General features: G+C 56.3%; 1 protein-coding gene across 3 annotated transcripts; it reads left to right on the forward strand.

Moving 5' to 3' along the window:
* The first annotated feature begins 96 nt into the window (after positions 1–96).
* LIPE (lipase E, hormone sensitive type) lies at positions 97–19354 on the forward strand. Of its 3 annotated transcripts, none has more exons than XM_008160241.3 (10): positions 97–1161; positions 10749–11284; positions 13327–13417; positions 13533–13678; positions 13858–14043; positions 14243–14537; positions 15292–15519; positions 15711–15887; positions 17874–18301; positions 18792–19354. In XM_008160241.3, exons 1-10 carry the CDS (start codon positions 270–272, stop codon positions 19014–19016), a joined length of 3204 nt encoding a protein of 1067 aa, XP_008158463.3. In that variant the 5' UTR covers positions 97–269; the 3' UTR covers positions 19017–19354. The 3 variants fall into 3 exon arrangements, with proteins under 3 accessions (XP_008158463.3, XP_054566817.1, XP_027993186.2); XM_028137385.2 differs by lacking the exon at positions 97–1161 and adding an exon at positions 3255–3380 and having other exon boundaries at positions 18792–19079; XM_054710842.1 differs by lacking the exon at positions 13858–14043 and having other exon boundaries at positions 101–1161; positions 18792–19079.
* The last annotated feature ends 403 nt before the right edge of the window (positions 19355–19757 follow it).

Genomic DNA, 19757 nt, shown 5'->3' on the forward strand with positions numbered 1-19757 from the left:
AAACATTTTAACTGAGTGATGAGTAGGGTGGGGCCCTATTTATGACACAAGAGGGCAAACCCCTCCCCTCTGGTAGAAGAGTGGTGGGCAACCAGCCTCCTCCTGTATCTGATCCACAGGCGTTGGGGCCAGCAGTGGTCAGCCCACTTGCCAACTGCCAAAAAAAGACCAGGAATGCCAGGATAAAGGAGTGGAACCCAAAGAGAAGTGTCATCATGAGGAATCAATGAGGCATCTGTGACAAAGGAGGCCTGGTGGGGGCCAGAAGGATGAAGCCTGGGAGAGCCACATCTCCCATGAGGGAATTAACAACAGTGGATCCAGATTCTAAGTCAGTATCTAGACCCGACTGGGAACCTGAACCACACCAGATACCTATCACCCAGCCAGAGCCTGACCCAGAAAAGACACCCACAGCACAGCCAGCATCTAAGACTCAGCAGGGACCCAATACCCAACAGGAGCCTGCTTCCCAGCAAACACCCCTCACTCAGCAGGAGTCCCTGGCCCAACATGAAGCTGAATCCCAGCAAGAAACTAGAGCCCAACAAAAATCTGCTTCACAGCAGGAAATCCTTGCCCCACAGGAACCTGCACCACAGCAATCACCTCCCACCCAAAGGGTGCCCTTCACTCCAGAGGGAGCTGCCTCACAGCAAGGACCTGGGACAGAAAAAGAATCTAAAACTCAACAGGAGCCAGAACTGGAAGAGGAGCATGTGGCTCAGCCAGCACCTGGCCCACCAGAGCCACCTCTAGCTCAACAAGCTGGGTCAACACCTCCTTCCCAAACTGAACCTATGTCCCAAGAGAAAGCAGGACAGTCGGACCATACAGGCCAGCAAACAGCTCCAGACAAATCCCAGCATGGATCTCTGATCGAGTGGGGATTTCTATCAAAACTTCACGAACTATCCATACAGAGGCCGGCCTCAGAGTGGAAGACATTTCTTGAGTGGATCACAGATTTTGACTCAGAATCAGATTCGGGGAAACCGTTTGAGACCGAGTCGCCAGCCGTGAAGGATGGACCAATGACCCAGGGGATGAAGCTGGACCTCAAGGAGAAGCCTGGTCATGAAGAGATGTCAGGAAGTGGTGGGACATCAGCCCAAGGGACGCAAACCAGCAACCAGAATCACAGACACTCCTGGGACTCCGGTGAGTTGCGCTTGGAGGAACGGGAGTCCCCCAGGGACGGTTATTCGTTCAGTCAAGAAGTACCGAGACCCTCCATGCCGGGAGCAAGCCAGTGCCTTTCCCTTCCCTCGTCCTCTCCCCCGGCATGTCACCTTTAGCTTCCTCACTCCCAAACTCCACGCGCCCTTCCTTTACCCTATAACTTTAAAAAAAAAAATTTTTAAATAGAAGAAGAACTACTGAGAGCTGCCTATCTCAGGTCAGCTCAGGTGATTCCCTCAAAGGTTCTGTGAGACAAAGACCAGCAGCCCCATTTGATAGATGAGGAAGCCGAGGCCTTGAGATGGAAAGGATCTGACACGAGGGGGGGGGGAGGGCAGTAGGAAGTGGCCAGGCCAGGATTCAAAGCCAACGAGGCTGCCTTCCTTCGAAGGATCTGAGGCAAATCAAAGCGTGAAAAGGTCCTGAGCTCGGGGCCAGAACAACAACGAAGCCTGCCGGTATCCACCCGTCCCTCCCCAAACCCACTGAAGCACAATTCCGGGGCAGACACCCGAGTGTGCACCAGGGACGCGGGCTGGAGGGGGCGCCTTACCCTCGGGGAGTTTCCATGCCGACTAGGCCCCCGTCTGTGCCTTAGCCATCCTTGAGCTGTCCGGGTCTTCCCTCCGCAGCAGGACACGTGCTCTCCTCCCCAGGCTGGCCCCCCAGAGAAGTGCCAGTCCAGCCAGGCCTGAAGGCCTTATGGGTTGTGTTCGGGAAGGGCGAGCCTAGGAGAGGAGCTGGGGTCTGCCAAGTCCCAGACAAGGTCGGGGCCAGAGGAAGGCAGAGTTGGGGGTAGTGGGAGGGGGGAGTGATGGCTGCCTGCCCTCCCTCCCCTCCTCTGAAGCAGTGAGGGGGGGATCTAGCTCCCATCCCCATTCTCTAGGCTCCAAAGCCCTGCCAGGCAGAAGCAGGCATCAAGTTTTCTGCCTGGAATGAGGGGTTGCTTGTTGAAGTAGCCGGAAGCGGGGAAACTTGCAGCCGCCCCACTCCGGAAGCTGAGGGCCGCACGGGCACCGGTGGCCCAGCCCAGAGGCCCTTCCCCTCCCGCCCCCCAGGGGCTGGCCCGTCCCTCTCAGGGATGAGAGGGTAATTGGTGTCAGTGCCAAGGCAGGTGGTAGGCCTTGGGAGGGTAGGAAGGAGGGGGTGGGATGGAAAGAGAGGGAGAGAGGGTTCCCGGCGTCTTTCCGGTGCTGAGGGCGAAGGGTTGTGTCTCTAGGCCCCCACACCGCCGGAGCGACCAGGCCGCCCCTCCTGAGGCGCCCAAGCGCCGTTGGAATGTGCGCGCATGCGCGAGCCTCGAGCCGCCACTGTTTCCCGCCTTTTCCCAGGCGCGCGCCTCTCCTACCGCCGCCCCTCCCTGCCCCTGGCCAGCGTCTTGGGGCTACTGCGCAGGCGCCTAGTGTTCTCCTTGCCTCGCGCTCTCATTCTTGGGGGAGAAGAGAAGGTAGAGAAAGGAACCTTGAGAGACGGAGCAATACGAGAACTAGGAGGCAGGGGGGGCGGGGAGAAGGAGGGGCTTCCTCCTCCAATAGCTCGCAGGCAAGGCCCGCCTCCAGCGCCGGCGTCCCGCCCCGACTTTGAATTGCCCGAGGGCCTGGCCCGCCCCCTGGCCTCAAGGTTAGGCTCCGCGGCGCCTCGCTCTCCCCGCGAGCGTGCGGGCCGGGTGGCGTTCTAAGGGATCCCTACATGGGAAGGTGAGTGGGAAGGCAAGGCCGAGAACCGACGTGTGCTAAGACCGAGGCTTCTGCGCTAGGGAGACAGCCGTGAGACTTAGCCCTGACCGAAGAAAGACGCGCTGCGCCGCCTCCAGGGCTGCATTTTTGTCGGTCGCGGGTCCTTGATGCGTATGAGGGGGCGGGGCCAGGCCTTAGGTCCCGGCTGCTGGGGGCGGGGCCCGGCGGTGGGGTGAGGCCCGGATAGCCCAGGGGGCGGGACCCAGAGCGGAGCAAGCCCAGGATTGGGTGGTATGGGGGCCCGGCGGTGTTGGGTCAGCAGGATTGGCCCTCGGGGTGGGGCGTGGGGCTTGGAATTGGTCCCCGTGGGGAACTGAGGAGAATTGATGGAGCCAGCGGGGGAAGCGGAGCCAGCGGGGGAAGCGGGGCCCGCCGGGGCCCCTGGGGCGCCCGCCTCGAAGAATGACAAAGAGAGATCCAAGAGGCGAAGCCGCCGGCGATGGCGAAAAATCAAGGCCAAAGGTGAGCACGCGGGGGCCCGGCCACAGCCCGGAAGGAACCTTGGACATCCTGCGGGGCACTGGGGACTGAGTGGACTGACCCACCGCCTCGAGAAGTAGGGGAGTCCATGGACTGGCCCATTGCCGCTCTGCGGGGGAGTGCGGAGATGCTGTGAGCGGAATAGACCCGCAGCATAGAGACTACCCGACGCTCCGACACTGTCTTGGGAGGAGAGTCCTGAATGCGAGTCTTCTGGGCCAGAGTTCCCGCTCTGGCTCCGCACTGGCTGTGTGACCGTAGGCAACTCCTGCCCTCTGTTTCCCACCAGGGAAATGGTAGGAGCGCCCGATGATTTAGGTCCCGGCACGCTTGAGAGGATAGATGGTAAGGAAGACGTTTATAAGCTGTTGCCCAAAGAGGAAGTTTGGGAGTGAGTCAGAGAAAGGTAGTAGTTTGAAAGGTGCCCCAGAGTGGGGAATGCCAGACATGCACTCCCAGCCTTCATTCATTCCATCCATTTCCTGTCAGCTCACCTGCTTGCTTCAGCCCCCCTTCCCTGGGGCCTAACTTCCCGACCCTCCACTCCTTCTATAGGACCAGGGGTTCCTGGGTTGGTTCCTGACGGCCACACTCTCCCTCAGGAGAAGGGAGGTCTGGCACCTGGGTTCCTAGGGTGCCACATTATTAACTGAGAGACAGTCCAACAAAGATGGGCAGGGCCTGGCCATAATTCCTTGCTCAGTTTTGAATATTTGTCGATCCAAATGAGGACCTGTGGAGAGTTCCTGTGCAGACAAGAAACTGGCTTAGCCCCTGGGCCCCAGAGACCCCAAACTCTCCATGGTACAACCCTGTCAAGGATAGAACTGGAATTGGCTCCAGATGCACATGCAGGCTCAGACAGGCTCAGACTGCTGCCCGAGGGCATTGACTGTCACATAGCAAAACAGCATCACAAGCAGGACAGAGTGCCCAGAGGCAGGCAGTACAGACCATGGTTAAGTACATGGGCACTGGTTCTTCAGGCTACATCCTGTGGTACACTGGGCAACGGGCTCCTTCCTTCCCTGCCTCAACTTTTTGGATATGATAAGAGTGCCTGACTTGTAGGGCTGTTGTGAGGTTTGAATGAATGCAGTTACCCCCCCATTAGATAGCAAGCTCCCTAAGAGCGGGGTTGTGTCTGCCTTGTTTACCCTGCATTTCCAGAGCCTGCTATGCCAGGCACATAGACACTTAAATACTTATTGAATTAGTAAGTAAAGGAATGTGTGAACTGTGACACTGGGACAGTAATCATCGTGTTGCACTTGGGATTGTCATGGGGAGTCAGAATCCTCTTGGGCAGGACTTCCTGCGCAGGGCTGAGCCAGTCCTCACAAATCCACGGGCCCGCCCACTCACAAAGGTTCATTCCCCCAAGCCCTGAGATTTGCCTCTCATTTCCTGAGGTCCTGCCCTGGTGCCAGGTCTCAGTTGGGTGAATCATTCCCCACCCCTGCCCCCAAGGGCATCCAGGCTGGCTGGTGCAGTCCTCGTCATCAATTTGATCTTGCCAATAACCTGATGACAATAGTGTCATTATGAGCACATTATTTCCCAAATGATGACACTGAGACTCTGAGGGAGCAAGGTCACCTGCGTTTTCTTCCCTAGCCAGTGAGGGCAGAGAGATAGCTGCCCCCAGCCTCCTGAGGGCAGGGAGTGTGTGAGCTCAAAATTGCTGTGTGTCCCAACCTTAATTCTCACAAATTCATTCATCAGACATTCACTGAACACTTATTTAGGCCAGGCCTGGGCTCTTGGTGGTAAGGGCAGACACATTGGAGCTGTAGATGCAGACATTAATCAAATAATCTCACAAGCCAGATATAATTATAAACTATGATGTATACAAGAGGGAAATTCCTGAGATAATGTAAGAGGGAGGCTTCCCAAAAAGGTGACATTGGACCCAAGGATGACTGCTTGGGCAAGGGGGGCAGGGCGGACAGAGGGAACAGAATGGGCAGAAACCCTGAGGCCCAAGAAAGCAGCACATTACAGCACAGAGGGAGCTCATCAAGGGAGGGGAGGAAGAAAGGCATGGGGCCCAGATGGTCTCTACTTTAGGAGACCATGTCCAGGATGTGGAACTTTTTCCTGAGAGGAAGGGTTGGGCTGTTGAGAGTTGGGAGTGTGTTTTAGAAAGAGCCTCTGGCTGCTATGTGGAGCAAAGACTGAAAGGGGCAAAATCAGAGACTGTAATGAGTTACAGTTATCCAGATATGGGAGCAGTGGGGATGGGAGAAGGATCAGGTTCCAGAGGTTTCTAGGGGGCAGAGTGGACGACTGGACTTCATGATGGATTAGAAGGGGGTAGGAAACGGTCAGGATGATTCCCTGGGTTCTGGCTTGAGCAAATGGGGAGTGATGCTTAAGCCACACACACACACACACACACACATACTAGGATATGCACAAATATCTATATATATCCATACTCATACATATGCATGCCCACACAGTCTCTCTCACAGGCTGAGAAAAACACACGCAGACCGTGACACATGCATAAAAACATGCCTTCAGATATGCCAAGAAACAGAAAAACGCACAGATTGAGAAAAAATGTCAACACAACCACAGGCTAGGACAAATAATGGCCATGACCCTAACCTATGTATGTACATACATGCATGTGAACCTCAGACACACTCACACCTGACCACGCAGAAAGCACACAGCTGAGACGTGACAGAGAGAAGGAACAACACTCAGATCCACCATCCTTGCTGGTTCTGTGACCGTGGGCAGCATGCCACCTCTCCAGATCTGGTTTCTCATCTGCCAGAAGGGGTGATAGTAGTCCTTCCTCATGCTCCTGGGGAGGATAAAATGAGTTACTTCACAAAAAGCACAGAGAGATCAGTGCCTGGCTCACTACAGTCAGTCCTTAGAGTACTGGTTGCTCTGGTGGGAACACTTGGGGACCTGGCTACACTCACTGGCCCCCCTTCTTCACCTGTACCCAGGCATCCCCCATGCAGAAACCCTTATTCTTCCCAGGCCCCAGACCTCGCCCTTCCTCCATCCTCCCCACACTTCTTTCCCCCATTGCCCTGCTCAGTCCCCAGGGGCCAAAATCCAGGCCTGATTCAGCTGCCCCGTGGCTCTCTAGGGCAAAGGGCTGGTGCCCAGACAACGGGACCCTTCAGCCCTACCTCTGTCCCAGTCCTCGCCCATGGCCCTGGTGGGCCTGCCCCTGCCCCAGTGCCCTCTGCCTGGGATTCTTGGCGAGTTTCTGGCAATCTCAACATCCCTTCCTGCCAGCTCCACCCAGCCTAGCCCCCGGGGAGCTGCCTAGACCAGGGCGAAGGGCAGAGCCCTAGAATCATGAAGGCCTGGGATCCAGCCTATTCCCCAGTGCTTTGTGCAAGTCCCTGTTCTGCGCAGGTCTCCTCTGTCCTCATCTTCAATAAAGAACCCTAGCGCATAAAGGGAAGTAAATAACAGTGGGTTTATAAAGTGGGAAACCACAGTCTGTTAGGCAATAAATACCACACGCTGGCCACGCTCCAGGCACTGTGCAAGGGGTTCGGGTACAGCAATAAAACAAAGTCCTTGCCATCAGGGAGCCTATAAACTGATGAGGGAGACAAAAAGCAAAAATATAGTCAACTGATTAGTGTGCTAGCATTTGGTACCACAGAGGAAAATGACCCAGCACGTACCTTGGTGAGGCCATGTGAGAACCACCAGACAGACAGCTGTAGATCAGGCTGCGCAGGCGGCAGGCAGGATGGCCAAGTAAAATTTCCAGATGAGGAAACCAGGCTCATCCAGGACACCTGGTGAGTAGTTTGGGCCAGTGTTCCGTTGTCACAGCCACCAAGCTTAGAGTTGCCTCCAGAGGCCTCTGTCTGTCCATCTTTTGTCTGCCCTGGGGAGGGGTGGTCATCTCCCAAGCTCCCATCCATCCCCTTCTCCCTTCCACTGGGCTTTCTTCCTTCTTCAGCTATTTGCTGGGCACCTACTATGTGCTAGGCCCCGTGATGGGCCTGCCCTCATGGGGATGGGTGTTTAAGGGGGAGAGACAGGATTCACCTCCAGCCAAGCAAATGACACTGAGACTCAGGGCCTCTCATTTGCACTATTCCCTTCCAAGATCCTGTACCCAATTTTGTATTTGTGATTTTATATTCCTTTTCCTAAACAGCCCCACTTCCACGCATATAAGCTTCCTAGTTCTTATAAGCTTCACCGCTCTAAATCCTGGTTCTGCCCCTGGGGAGAGACAAATAATACACGTGTAAACAAACAAATGTATAATTACAAATGTTTGAAGTTCGAGGAAGAACAGTTTAAGTATGTTGGCAGAAAGTAGTGCTGGGTGGCATAGCTCCTTTAGAGATGAGCAGTTAGGGAATGCTTCTTCAAGGAGATGACAAGCTGAGGACTGAAGGGCAAGAAAGAGCTGGCCAGGCAAGAAGCTTGTGTCTCAGCCTTGCTTTCCCCACGTGTGAGGTAGACAGAACAGTCACAGCAGGATGTGCTGCGAAGGCTGAGTGGCAGGGACAGGATGCCAGTGTGAGAACACCACACAATAGGACCTGTGGCTCAGGCCCCTAGCTGGGCTTGGAAATACCTATACTCTGCTTTTGTCCTCCCAGGAGGGTCAGGCAGCGCTGGCTACCCTCTCTTTCCCCAGCAGCTGGGGCTGGCTCTGCCAGGGCCAGCCTGGGGGGATGGGAGTGGCAGGAGCTGAGATCATGGGGCCTTTGCTCCCTGAATCCACCCTGGAGAGAGGGAGGGCAGCCTGGCTGGGTGAGAGGGGACAGTTTGTTCAGGACGAGGGCTAAGACAACTGGGTCCAAAGGGGACTGGGGGCCTGGATTCCTGGTCTGAGGGAGGAGAGAGCTAGGGGCCTGGACTCCTGGGTCTGAGGGAGGAGGGGGGCTGGGTACTCCTGGAGGTTCTAAAGCAGAATTGAACTGGAGCTGGGAGCTGACAGGGGGGCAGGGAGTTGGGCTCCATGCTCTGTTTACAGCACGTGGTTCTCACTGTCCCCTGTGGGTTGGGAGGTGGATCGGTGGCCACACCCTGGGCAGGCTGGGCCCCTCCCCGGGTTTATCGCCCCAGGCTGCTACTGGCACAAGCCACAGTCCCACAGTCCGGCAGTCCTAGTCTCGGAGCAGCTCTGAAGAGGCCTAGAGGGGTGAGTGCACAGCCAGCTGAGCAACAGGAATGGCCCTGGGAGACTGGAATGGCCACTGGCAAACCCGAGGGCCTGGAAGGGAGAGGAGACACCTTCTGGGAGGAGCAGGGGGCCATCAACCCAGGAGCCAGGCAAGGTGCTGGGTGGGCTGCAGGAGGGAAGAGTCTTTGGAACCGAGGGCATCCCCATCCGGGGGGACCCTCAAGTGTGAGGAGTCAGGCCTAGTCCAGTTTCTGAGGGCCAGAGCTAGAGGCCCAGCCTCCAGAGCACCGGGAGGGAGACATGGCTCTGGATCTGGGTTTGAATTCCGCTCACCGCTTTTATGTATGTCTGTTTTTTGTTTGGTTGTTTGGGTTTTGTTTGTTTTTTAGAGAGAAAGGAAGGGAGAGATAGAAATTCGATTTGGTGCTCCACTTATTTATGCATTCATTGGTTGCTTCTTGTATATGCCCTGACCGGGAAATGGAACCTGCAATCTTGGCATATCGGGATGATGCTCTAACCAACTGAGCTACCCGGCCAGGGTGCTTTACCTTTTTTTTTTTTTTTTTTTTTCATGGTAAAGACTGCTTTATTGGTTGCAGTTAGTACAAGTCAATAAATAATGATCCCTAAAGAAAAAATCAGTTATTTATCAGCTTACTGAATGAAATTAAACTAACTGATTGCTGGGAGGATAACTAACGTCAACCCTGCTTCTTGGGAAGTAAAGCCTTAGCCAGCTGATATACGACATAAGTTGTTCCACCAGCTGAAGAATCATGGGAGCTCTATACAGGAGGGCATCAGCTACCCCACCCTTTAGATGCACTGGAATTCCATTGTCCTCCTGAAATAGCTTTTGTTTCTCTGGAACTTTATATTCAAACTGCCTGCGTGAAGCAGTTCTTATGATCCTCTGGTTGCCCTGGACTGAGAATCGAACCCTGGACCCTCAGTCCACAAGCCAACACTCAAACCACTAAGCAAAACCAGCCAGAGATCTACCATTTTTAAAAAATATATTTTTATTGATTTCAGAGAGAAAGAGAAAGGAACATCAATGATGAGAGAGAATCATTGATTGGCTGCCTCCTGCACGCCCCCTACTGGGGATTAAGCCCACAACCCAGACATGTGCCCTTGACCGGAATCGAACCCGGGACCCTTCAGTCCGCAGGCAGACACTCTATCCATTGAGCCAAACCAGCTGGGGCTCTACCGTTTTTAACGAAACCTTCAGCTCCTTAACACCTCTGAGCCTCAGTTTCCTCTCCTGTATAATGGGATGCTACCACTAATAGCTGAAACGTAAACTGAAGCTGTCTGTGTCTCAGAGAGTTAACAAGGGCAAATGAATAAAAACACACACAATGCTCTTAACACAGGATCTGGCACAGAGTGAACTCAAGGTCAGTGGTAGCGATGAGTGTGAGTACTCTTATTCCAGGCAGAAGAGCACAGCTGGCCCATGCAATCTAAGCGGAGTGCACTCCAAGGCCAGAGCGTCCAGCTGGGAGAGGAGTGAGATCGAGTTTTGGGACTGCACAGAGGAACAGGAAGGGAGCTGGAGTTTGGAGGGGGTTCCACAGCCAGACTTGAGGGGCCAGGAAAGGGCAAGAGTGACTCATCAGTTTTAAGTAAGGCTAGAACGATGAACTCCTTGGTTCAGGAAGAGAATTGGGCTTGGGACCAGGGTCCTGGGACACCATCAGGTGAATGGGAATGGGTGGGCTAAGAGATAAACTCTCCCAAATACTGGTGGAGGGGAAGAGCCTGTGGGCGATGCCTTGGGCCTGAGGAGGTAGGAGAAGGGCCTAAAATCCTGGACCAGCTGGAGTCCAGACAGAACTAGAAGGAGTTCTGGGCCAAGGACAGTAAATGGAGAAAGAGGCCTGAACTCTTAGGTCCCTGAAAGAAAAAAAAAAGGGGGGGTAGGAAGGCTCTAGGATGTAGGAGATACTGGAGCGAGGGAACCAATAGGCAAGAGCAGGGACACCTCGGGAAGGACAGGCTGAGGGTTTGAACTCCTGGCTCCTGCGGAGGAAAAGATCTGGGTACCTAGGCTCCACTGTTGGGCCTAAAGGAAGAGGCTGGGTTCTGATGTGTATCTGAGGGAGGAAGGGGATAGAGCCTGGACTCCTGGGGCCCAGGGCCCCAGCTGAGCAAGGTGTGATCCAGCCCTGCTTAACGAGCCTCTCCACTGCCCCCAGCCTTGCAGCTCATACACAACATGGACTTGCGCACGATGACACAGTCGCTGGTGACTCTGGCAGAGGACAACATGGCCTTCTTCTCCAGCCAGGGCCCTGGGGAAACGGCACGGCGGCTGTCAAGTGTCTTTGCAGGTGTTCGGGAGCAGGCGCTGGGGCTGGAGCCAGCCCTGAGCCGCCTGCTGAATGTGGCGCACCTCTTTGACCTGGATGCAGAGACGCCGGCCAATGGGTACCGCAGCCTGGTGCACACCGCCCGCTGCTGCATGGCGCACCTGCTGCACAAATCACGCTACGTGGCCTCCAACCGCCGCAGCATCTTCTTCCGCACCAGCCACAACCTGGCTGAACTCGAGGCCTACCTGGCCGCCCTCACCCAGCTCCGAGCTCTGACCTACTACGCCCAGCGCCTGCTGGCCACCAACCGGCCAGGGGGGCTCTTCTTCGAGGGCGACGAAGGACTCACCTCAGACTTCCTGCGCGAGTATGTCACCCTGCACAAGGGCTGTTTCTACGGCCGCTGCCTGGGCTTTCAGGTGAGCCCTGCCCTACCCTGGACCCACAGTGAAGGCACCTGGTGACCCTAACCGGGCCCAATAGTGTAGAATAACCACAAGGGTCATGGGTTCAGAAAACTGTGGAAACAGAAAGGGAAGCTGTCTGGGGCCTAGACAGAGCTACACCAGGAACTCAAACATGTGGCCCCCGGCTGCATCTACCATGTAGCAAGAAATCTTTCATTTGCAAAGCTTTTGCACCAGGTTCCCTATACTCAGAAGATCCATTCACTCTTCTATGTTACCTCTCTGGCCCCTGAGATCATTTAAGACCCCCAAGAGGATAGTATTGTTCTCAAAGGCCCATTTGTAAGTGCATCACTGGACGCCTGGAAGGGAGAAGGAGGGGTGTGAGCCCCATTTTACAGAGGTTCAACTGTACCCAGGTCTGCCTAGGCTTTTGGACTCACCTAAGGCGCTGTAGAATCGGGATTTTCAGGCTTAGGGTAGGGCCAAGGAGCAGATCTCAGTTTGTAACAGGAAAACCTGGTCTCAACCCCTCTGCTCCCTGAACTAGGACCTTGACTTCTGCCCGCCTCAGGCCTTCTACCCTCTGCTCACCCCAAACCACGCTCAGGGAGACACAGCTCATCTCAGCACTAAGAGGGAGGCAGCAAGGAGGCCTTGCAATTCATAGCAAAAGTAGTTTGTGGACTCAGAGAATCAGGGGACCCTTGGGGCATCAGGCTCAGAGCAGAGACCCAATTGCCCCTCCCTGGGGTCAGTGCCAGATCCCCTAGTCCCCCAGCCACATCAGGGAACCTCACCAGGAGTATCTATAGCCCCTTTCAGACCCTCTCATAGCCTCCCCCCACTTAGGTGATAGCTGAGGTTAGCAGTTTCTCAGCCTCTATCCCACCCACCATTCCCCATTTCCCTGTGGGGCAGCCCGTCTTCAGTGACCCAGCCTGAGTGCTCCTGGGAACTCCCCCTCACCTAAGCTGAACCCACAAATATTGATCAGCCCAGCTGGGCCAGCTAGCTCCTCCCTGTGTCCTGGCCGTGACCTTCAAGTCACGGGAGAGAGATCCTAGGGCCACTTGAGCCAGCAACCAGGCACAGCGGCCAGGCACCCCTGTGCTCTCTGGCCTACTGGGCCCCCAGCCAGGGGGAGGGCCAAGCCTGGCAGCTACTCCGAGGGCCCAACTGTTGCAGGACAGCCTCCCCCTGTAAAATGTCAGCCCCAAGAGAGCAGAGGTCTTCCTTATCTGGGTCTTGCTCAGCCCCTGATCCAGCTCAGTGCCTGGCGCTCAGTATTTGCTGAATGAACAGAAGAACCCGGCTGGTCCTGTGCCCACCTCCTGTGGCTTTTTCCCCTCTGATCTTGTCTCCCATCCTCTGTCTTCCCTAAGCTGCCTGGCTTCTCCCTCAGGTACTGTCTCCCCTTTGGCTGTCTTTCTGCCTCAAGATCTCTGGCCCTAGCTTTGACCATCTCCCATCTGTCTTCCTGTTGACCTGTAACTGATCCCCATTGCTGTCCACACCTCATCTCTGTCCTCGCTGACTTTCAGGAAATCCCTACATCATCTTACTCCCAGCTCACAATTCTCCAGTGGCTCCACCCACATCTGGAGTAAATCTAAATTTCTCAGGCCCTATGTGAACCCACTTTGCTTCTCTGACCTCACCCTGACCTCCCCCTCCCCCCAGTCACCCTGCTCCAGCCACAATGGCCCCAGGTTTCCTTATCCACGCTGAGCAAGGCCCGCCTCAAAGCCTTCGCACTTGCCGTGCTCTCTGCAAGGAACAGCCTTCCCTCACTTCATTTGGGTCCCTCCTCAAGTCCCTCCTGGAGACCATCTAAGTAGCCCAACCCCTGGTCATCATTCTATGTCCCCTCCACCCATTGTCTTTCAAAGCATTAGTCATTACTTGGTATTATATGGCATGTGCCTAGAGCAGTGCTGGCACACAGTAGGAGCTCAGTAAATGTTTGTTGAATGACTATGTCTGCCCCTCACTCCTGCCTGCCCCTAGTCCCTCTCCTGGGCAGTGGGTGACACAGCAGCATCTCTCCACAGTTCACGCCCGCCATCAGGCCATTCCTGCAGACCCTCTCCATCGGGCTGGTGTCCTTTGGGGAGCACTACAAACGCAACGAAACCGGCCTCAGTGAGTCCTGGCCAGGCGGGCCCTGCCTGTACCACCCCTGCCCTCCCTCCCCCTCCCTATCCCTGCCCCTACAGCCTGACCTGCCTGGGCCTCTTGACACCCTCCCGACCCCCAGGTGTGACCGCCAGCTCCCTCTTCACCAGTGGCCGCTTTGCTATCGACCCAGAGCTGCGTGGGGCTGAGTTTGAGCGAATCACTCAGAACCTGGACGTGCACTTCTGGAAAGCCTTTTGGAATATCACTGAGATCGAGGTGCTATCGGTGAGCATGGGGCCTGATAGGGCCCTAACCTGTTACAAGAAGGGGACACAGAGGCCCAGAGGCCCATCCCAGGCCACCTCCGGTCTCTGCAGGGCTCCAGGCCCAGGGATGGCACATAAGGGAATAACTGGGGGCTCAAGCTGCCCATCCCCAGTGCCCTTTCTGTTTCCTCCCACCAGTCTCTAGCAAACATGGCATCGGCCACTGTGAGGGTAAGCCGCCTGCTCAGCCTGCCACCGGAGGCCTTTGAAATGCCACTGACTACTGACCCCAAACTTACAGTCACCATCCCACCCCCCTCGGCCCACATGGGCCCTGCACCAGTCCTCGTCAGGCTCATCTCCTATGACCTTCGTGAAGGACAGGTAGGGCCCCTGCCTCAGCCAGGAACAGGTACAGAGCAAGGGGCACCCTCACCCAGATGCCCTTCTATTTTCCCTCCGTGCTGTCTCAGCTCTCACTGCTCACACCTGCTGCCCTCCTGTCTCTCTGAGTACATCCCCTTGGTGGGGGGAGGCCTAGGCAGGCTGCCCCAGCTTCACCCTCCTCCTCCCTCTCCCCCAGGACAGTGAGGAGCTCAGCAGCCTGGTGAAGTCTGAGGGTCCTCGGACCCTGGAGCTTTGGCCACGCCCACAGCAGGCACCCCGCTCTCAGTACCTGGTTGTGCATATCCACGGTGGTGGCTTTGTGGCCCAGACTTCCAAGTCCCACGAGCCCTACCTCAAGACCTGGGCCCAGGAGCTGGGCGTCCCCATCCTCTCCATCGACTACTCCCTGGCCCCAGAGGCCCCCTTCCCCCGCGCGCTGGAGGAGTGCTTCTACGCCTACTGCTGGGCCATCAAGAACTGCGCCCTGCTCGGTGAGCCCAGCCCTCACTGCCACCCACTCTGTTCCTGCCCCGGCCTGCTCCAGCCCCCAGCCCACACGGCAGGGGAGTGAGCCATCTTGTTTCTCAAGCCTCAGTCTTCACCCCCTGCCTCCCCTTCCATCTCTGCCACCTGGCCGCCCCCCACTGCCCACTCCTCCATCTCTGCCTCAGCGCTCTCCCCATTCCCCACTGCTCACCCAACTTCCCATCAACCACTTCCTCCTCCCCACTCCAGCCCTGACACTCCATCCCCCCAGCTCCCCCGTGGTAATCTCCTCCGACCTTTTCTTTCCTGTTTCCCATGTCTCCAGCCCATTGTTCCGGCTCCTCTGACATTCCACTTGTGACATTTTGGGAGGCACAGAGCAGGATGGGACTGTGCCCATGCCACAGAGCCCATGGCCCCTTGTCAGCCTGAACCCTGGCTTCCATTTCCTGGCCTCAGTGCCCCTCCCTCCCTCTCCCCCACTCCCACCCTCACCTTGCTTCCAGCCTCCCAAGCTTCCCCTCAGCCTCCTGATCTGTCCAGGCCTCTCCATGTCCTGAGTCGGCCTGATTCTCTGGTCACTATCCTCCAAATAGGTCCAAATCCCTGCCTCTGTTTACCAGTCTCTGACCTTACACACACACACACACACACACACACACACACACACACACACACACACGCTCTGAGAGCCCAATGCTCCTGGACCAGAGCGGTATTCCTCCCTGCCAGACTTGACCAAGCCCCTCTCCAAACCAGGCTCAACGGGTGAGCGGATATGCCTCGCAGGGGACAGTGCAGGCGGGAACCTCTGCTTCACCGTCTCCCTTCGAGCAGCAGCCTACGGGGTGCGGGTGCCAGACGGCATCATGGCAGCCTATCCAGCCACAATGCTGCAGCCCACCGCCTCTCCCTCCCGCCTTCTGAGCCTCATGGACCCCCTGCTGCCCCTCAGCGTGCTTTCCAAGTGTGTCAGTGCCTATGCTGGTAAGGCCCAGCGCTGGGACGTGGGGGGACAGGATGCCCAGGGCCTACAGGGTCTGAGGACAGGAATCGAAGGCTCCTACTGAAGCCATCAGCTATTCCTGTGTTCCCGGGGCATAGATTCCTGAAGCTCTGGGGTTGAGACCGGGTCCAGAAAGAGAAGAGACCAACCCAGCCCCACATACACTCTGCAGGTGGGGAGACAGAGGATGACTCCACCTCAGACCGGAAGGCACTGGGCATGATGGGGCTGGTTCAGCGGGACACAGCCCTGCTCTTCCGGGACCTCCGCCTGGGAGCTTCCTCGTGGCTCAACTCCTTCCTGGAGCTCAGTGGGCGCAAGTCCCCCCGAGACTCAGTGCCCATAGCAGGTAAATGAAGCCCTCCCCACACACCCATCCAGCATGCCCAGGAGGGACAGCCTGGCACACCACAAGATCTGAGGGTGGAAAGAGGCTGTGCCCTGAGGCCCTCAAGGAAGCAGAGATCACCTTCCTGGTTCTGCCCCATATCTGTCCTGGTCCCTACCAGGAAGCCTTGGTTTTCCAACAGTCCACAGCCCGGAAATTCAAAGACTTCTGGCCCCCAGGTCATCTCAGTCCCAGGAACTGTATGACTTAACTTTCCAAACAGCCTTTCCCAGAAAGGCACCTCAGTAAATAAATGCTCAGAAGGCCTGTCTCAGGGGGGCCCCCGGGGGGAGGGCAGCCCTCTTAGATCCTTTCCAGACTTTTAACAGAGGCACGTGGGGTAACATCCCCGCTGCAGAAGCTGACCTGGGAGGCTAGGGCGGGAGAGCAGCAAACTGGATGGCCCTCGGGAAGAGGAGGAGGTTCCCAGCCGTGGGTGGGTGGCAGGGCACTCGGGCAGCCCATAGTCACTTCCACCCAGGAATCCATGTTTCCTCGCCTTTCACATTTTAAGGATTTTAAAGCATAACCAACTCAACTCATTTTCTCTCTCTCACAAATCAACAGTATTTTCTGGGTAATAGGAATGCATATTCAAAAGTATATGAATACTCAGAAAAGTATTCCAGTTAGTTGTTTTATTTTAAATTACGTTTTGGTTTTTAGGATAGTCAGATGGATGCAAATAAACACACACAAAACCAAAAGGGATTTGAATTTTAGGCACATGGACCATTGAGCACTGGAGTTTTTCTTATAGGAGAAAGGTAACAGGTAAACCCCCAGAGCCCCCTGCAGACACACCACCAGTCTAACTCCCTACATACCAGGTACTTGCTGGGTGATGTGAGCCTTGCTTTGCTCCTTGTGAAATGAGTACAATAAAAGTGCCCGCCTCATAAGGACTGCATGCACCTATTCACTCCAAGCACCCAGCAAAATACCTGGTGGGACACAGTAGGTGCTCTTAGAGGGTGCCGGCACCCCTGACTAGCTGGACCCTATGACTCTAGTCAGTAGTTCTGTTCCAGTGACCCTTGGGTCACAGAGCACTTATGCAGTTATTTTTATATCTTGCATTTTGCCTCCATGGACTTATAAAGACTGAAAAATATAGGCCTTGGCCCTGGTGATAAAAAGCATCATGGGTCTGATAAAATTAAGGGACCTGAGGCCAAGGTAGGCACACCAGATGGCCAGGGGCACATCTGTAGTATCATTTGGGTACTTGTTGCCTGGGGATAAAGGCAAGGGATAACACTGAAGAGCATAATGGACATTTTGGGAGTAGATCTATGTGGCTACAGGTGTGGGATCCCTGGGAATCTAATATGCCCCAAGCCTCTTTAGCTCCCTCTTTAGCCTCCTTTAAAGCCATGTGGACTGCAGGCCTTATTCCACTTTGATCCATTCATACTCTCAATGTCAAACAGCCATCAAAAGATGACTGGGCCTCATGCTGGGCCAGGAGGCTGCGGGAACAGGGTGCCAGGCCTGGTCGTAAAACAGCAGGACTTAATCCAATATCTTATCCCACTGAATCCTCAGCACCTCCTATGAGGTAAAGATTATTTTTATCCCCTTTGTACAATGAGGAAACTGAAACTCCCAGAGGTAAAGTGACTTGCTCTTAACCTTCCCAGTCACCACACACACACACACACACACACACACACACACTCTCCTCCACTAGAACAAGGCTCCACCTCCAGGACCACACAACTCTTTCCGCCTCGCCCTCGAAGTTGCAGCCTGGGCACCTGAGTTCCCATCCCCAATGAGGGTGTCTGGGGGAACACTCCAGGTCTCCACAGCCCTAGGATGCAACTCTGCCTCCAGAGTTCTCTGCCTTCCCTATGACCTTCCCTGCCAGCCACCCACACCCCCAGCCAACACAGCTAGGCCGATCTGCAGCCCCACCGGCCCCTGACCCTGCTCCTCTCGCAGAGTCTATGCGGCGCAGTGTGTCTGAAGCAGCGCTAGACCAGCCTGAGGACCCAAAGGGCACGGACTCCCTCAAGAACCTGACATTGCATGACCTGAGTCTCAAGAGCAGCTCCGAGACATCAGGCACCCCTGAGCTGTCCCTGTCGGCGGAGACACTTGGTCCCTCCAAGCCCTCAGACGTCAACTTCTTACTCCGGCCTGAGGATACACCAGAAGAGGTTGAGGCCCAAGATGAGCTGAGCCCCGAGGCCTTGGACAAAGGCCGGGGAATTCGTGCCACTTTCCCTAAGGGCTTCCGCCCGAGGCGCTCCAGCCAAGGCCCCACTCAGATGCCCATCTACTCGTCGCCCATCGCCAAGAACCCCTTCATGTCACCTCTGCTGGCACCTGAGAGCATGCTGCAGACCCTCCCGCCTGTACACATCGTGGTGAGTGCCAGACGGAGCAGTGAGGAGGGTGGGATGCAGGTGCACCTGTGGAAGAGAGCTCCGGGGAGGGGGGAAAGGTCAGTAGCCGGGCCCCAAGGGACAGCCATGCCCCCGGAAGGAATGCCTGGCAACAGAAGAATGGAAGGGAGTCGGGGCTGCAGTTTTCTTTTGCCATCTTGCTAGGCACCATGGGGCCGTGGGGCAGCCACAGGGCTTGGAGAGTCAGCGAAGGGAACAGTGGGTCCTGGGGGAAGGAGAAGCCGGCAGAGGCCAGGGAGCCCAGTTAAACTCATTCTGCAACGCCCCACCATCCCTCCACCTCTCCCTCCTCTGGCCTCGCATGTCTCCTTCCTCTGTCTGCCCCCTTGTCCCCGTGTTTCACACACACACACACACACACACACACACACACACACACACACACACCCTTGGTTCATGCACGCGTCCCTGTGCCTCACCCCCACTGTCCCTCACCCCCACTGTCCCGCAGGCATGTGCGCTGGACCCCATGCTAGACGACTCGGTCATGTTCGCGCGGCGGCTGCGCAGCCTGGGCAAGCCTGTGACGCTGCGCGTGGTGGAGGACCTGCCGCACGGCTTCCTGAGCCTGGCGGCGCTGTGCCGGGAGACGCGGCAGGCAGCCGCGCTGTGTGTGGAGCGGATCCGCCTGGTGCTCACTCCACCCGGCACCTCCGCGCCGGCAGCGCCGGTCTGAGCCTCGGACCAGCCGGGCCGCGCGGTACGGGGGGCGGGGCGGGGCGGGGGAGGGCGGCACTAAAGGCCTCTTGTTCCCACCTGCCTCGGCAGCCTCTTGGTGAATACTGTGTGTGCTCCGGAGAGGGCCGCGGGAGGGGGTGGGCTGTGCCTTAAGTCGGACGGTGAAGGAGGGCCGGGAGTGAAACCCTGGACTGGAGGAAGGGGCACACGCAAACCAGTCACAGCGGGACCTGTACCCCACCACTGCCTTCCCCTGCTGCTGCCACCGGTGCTGGGGCGGGCCTGGCCCTCCCGGCGGGTGGGTTTGTTTTTGTTTGTAAATAAAAGTACTTATTTAGTTTGGCCTCTTGCAAATGGGGGCGGGGTTGTCCATCAGGGGGCAGCATCGGACTCCGCTGCTGGGAATGAGAAAGCTAGGACTGGAGAGGTGAAGGCTGAGGGACCAGCTTCTGGATTCTGAAGAAGGAGGGGCCTGTGGGCCTGGATTCTTGGGTGCAGAGAGATCCACCTCCCCACCGACTTAATCCAGGTAGAGCGCCAGAGGACTCTGGGTTCTTAGCTACTTCCCTTTCTCAACCCAACGCCCAGCACCCACCAGGAGAAGGAAACCCACACCCCAGAGAGAAGCGGAACAAAGATAAGACACCAGAACAAAAATTCTGGAGGCCCCAGCTCTGCCCAGCTGTGACAGTCACTCAGTCCCTCAGCCAAGACTCGGTGACCTCACCCTCTTGTCGGC

The sequence above is a fragment of the Eptesicus fuscus genome, chromosome 21 (assembly GCF_027574615.1).
Source record: "Eptesicus fuscus isolate TK198812 chromosome 21, DD_ASM_mEF_20220401, whole genome shotgun sequence".
In the NCBI taxonomy this organism is placed as follows: Eukaryota; Metazoa; Chordata; class Mammalia; order Chiroptera; family Vespertilionidae; genus Eptesicus; species Eptesicus fuscus.

Excerpts from the sequence above, each read along its gene's own strand:
- LIPE (XM_008160241.3), top strand. The coding sequence starts at position 270 with ATGAAGCCTGGGAGAGCCACATCTCCCATGAGGGAATTAACAACAGTG. Across the intron at positions 13,679-13,857 it reads CTGAGATCGAGGTGCTATCG|TCTCTAGCAAACATGGCATC; the intron begins GTGAGCATGGGG and ends TCCTCCCACCAG. Across the intron at positions 14,538-15,291 it reads CAAGAACTGCGCCCTGCTCG|GCTCAACGGGTGAGCGGATA; the intron begins GTGAGCCCAGCC and ends TCTCCAAACCAG.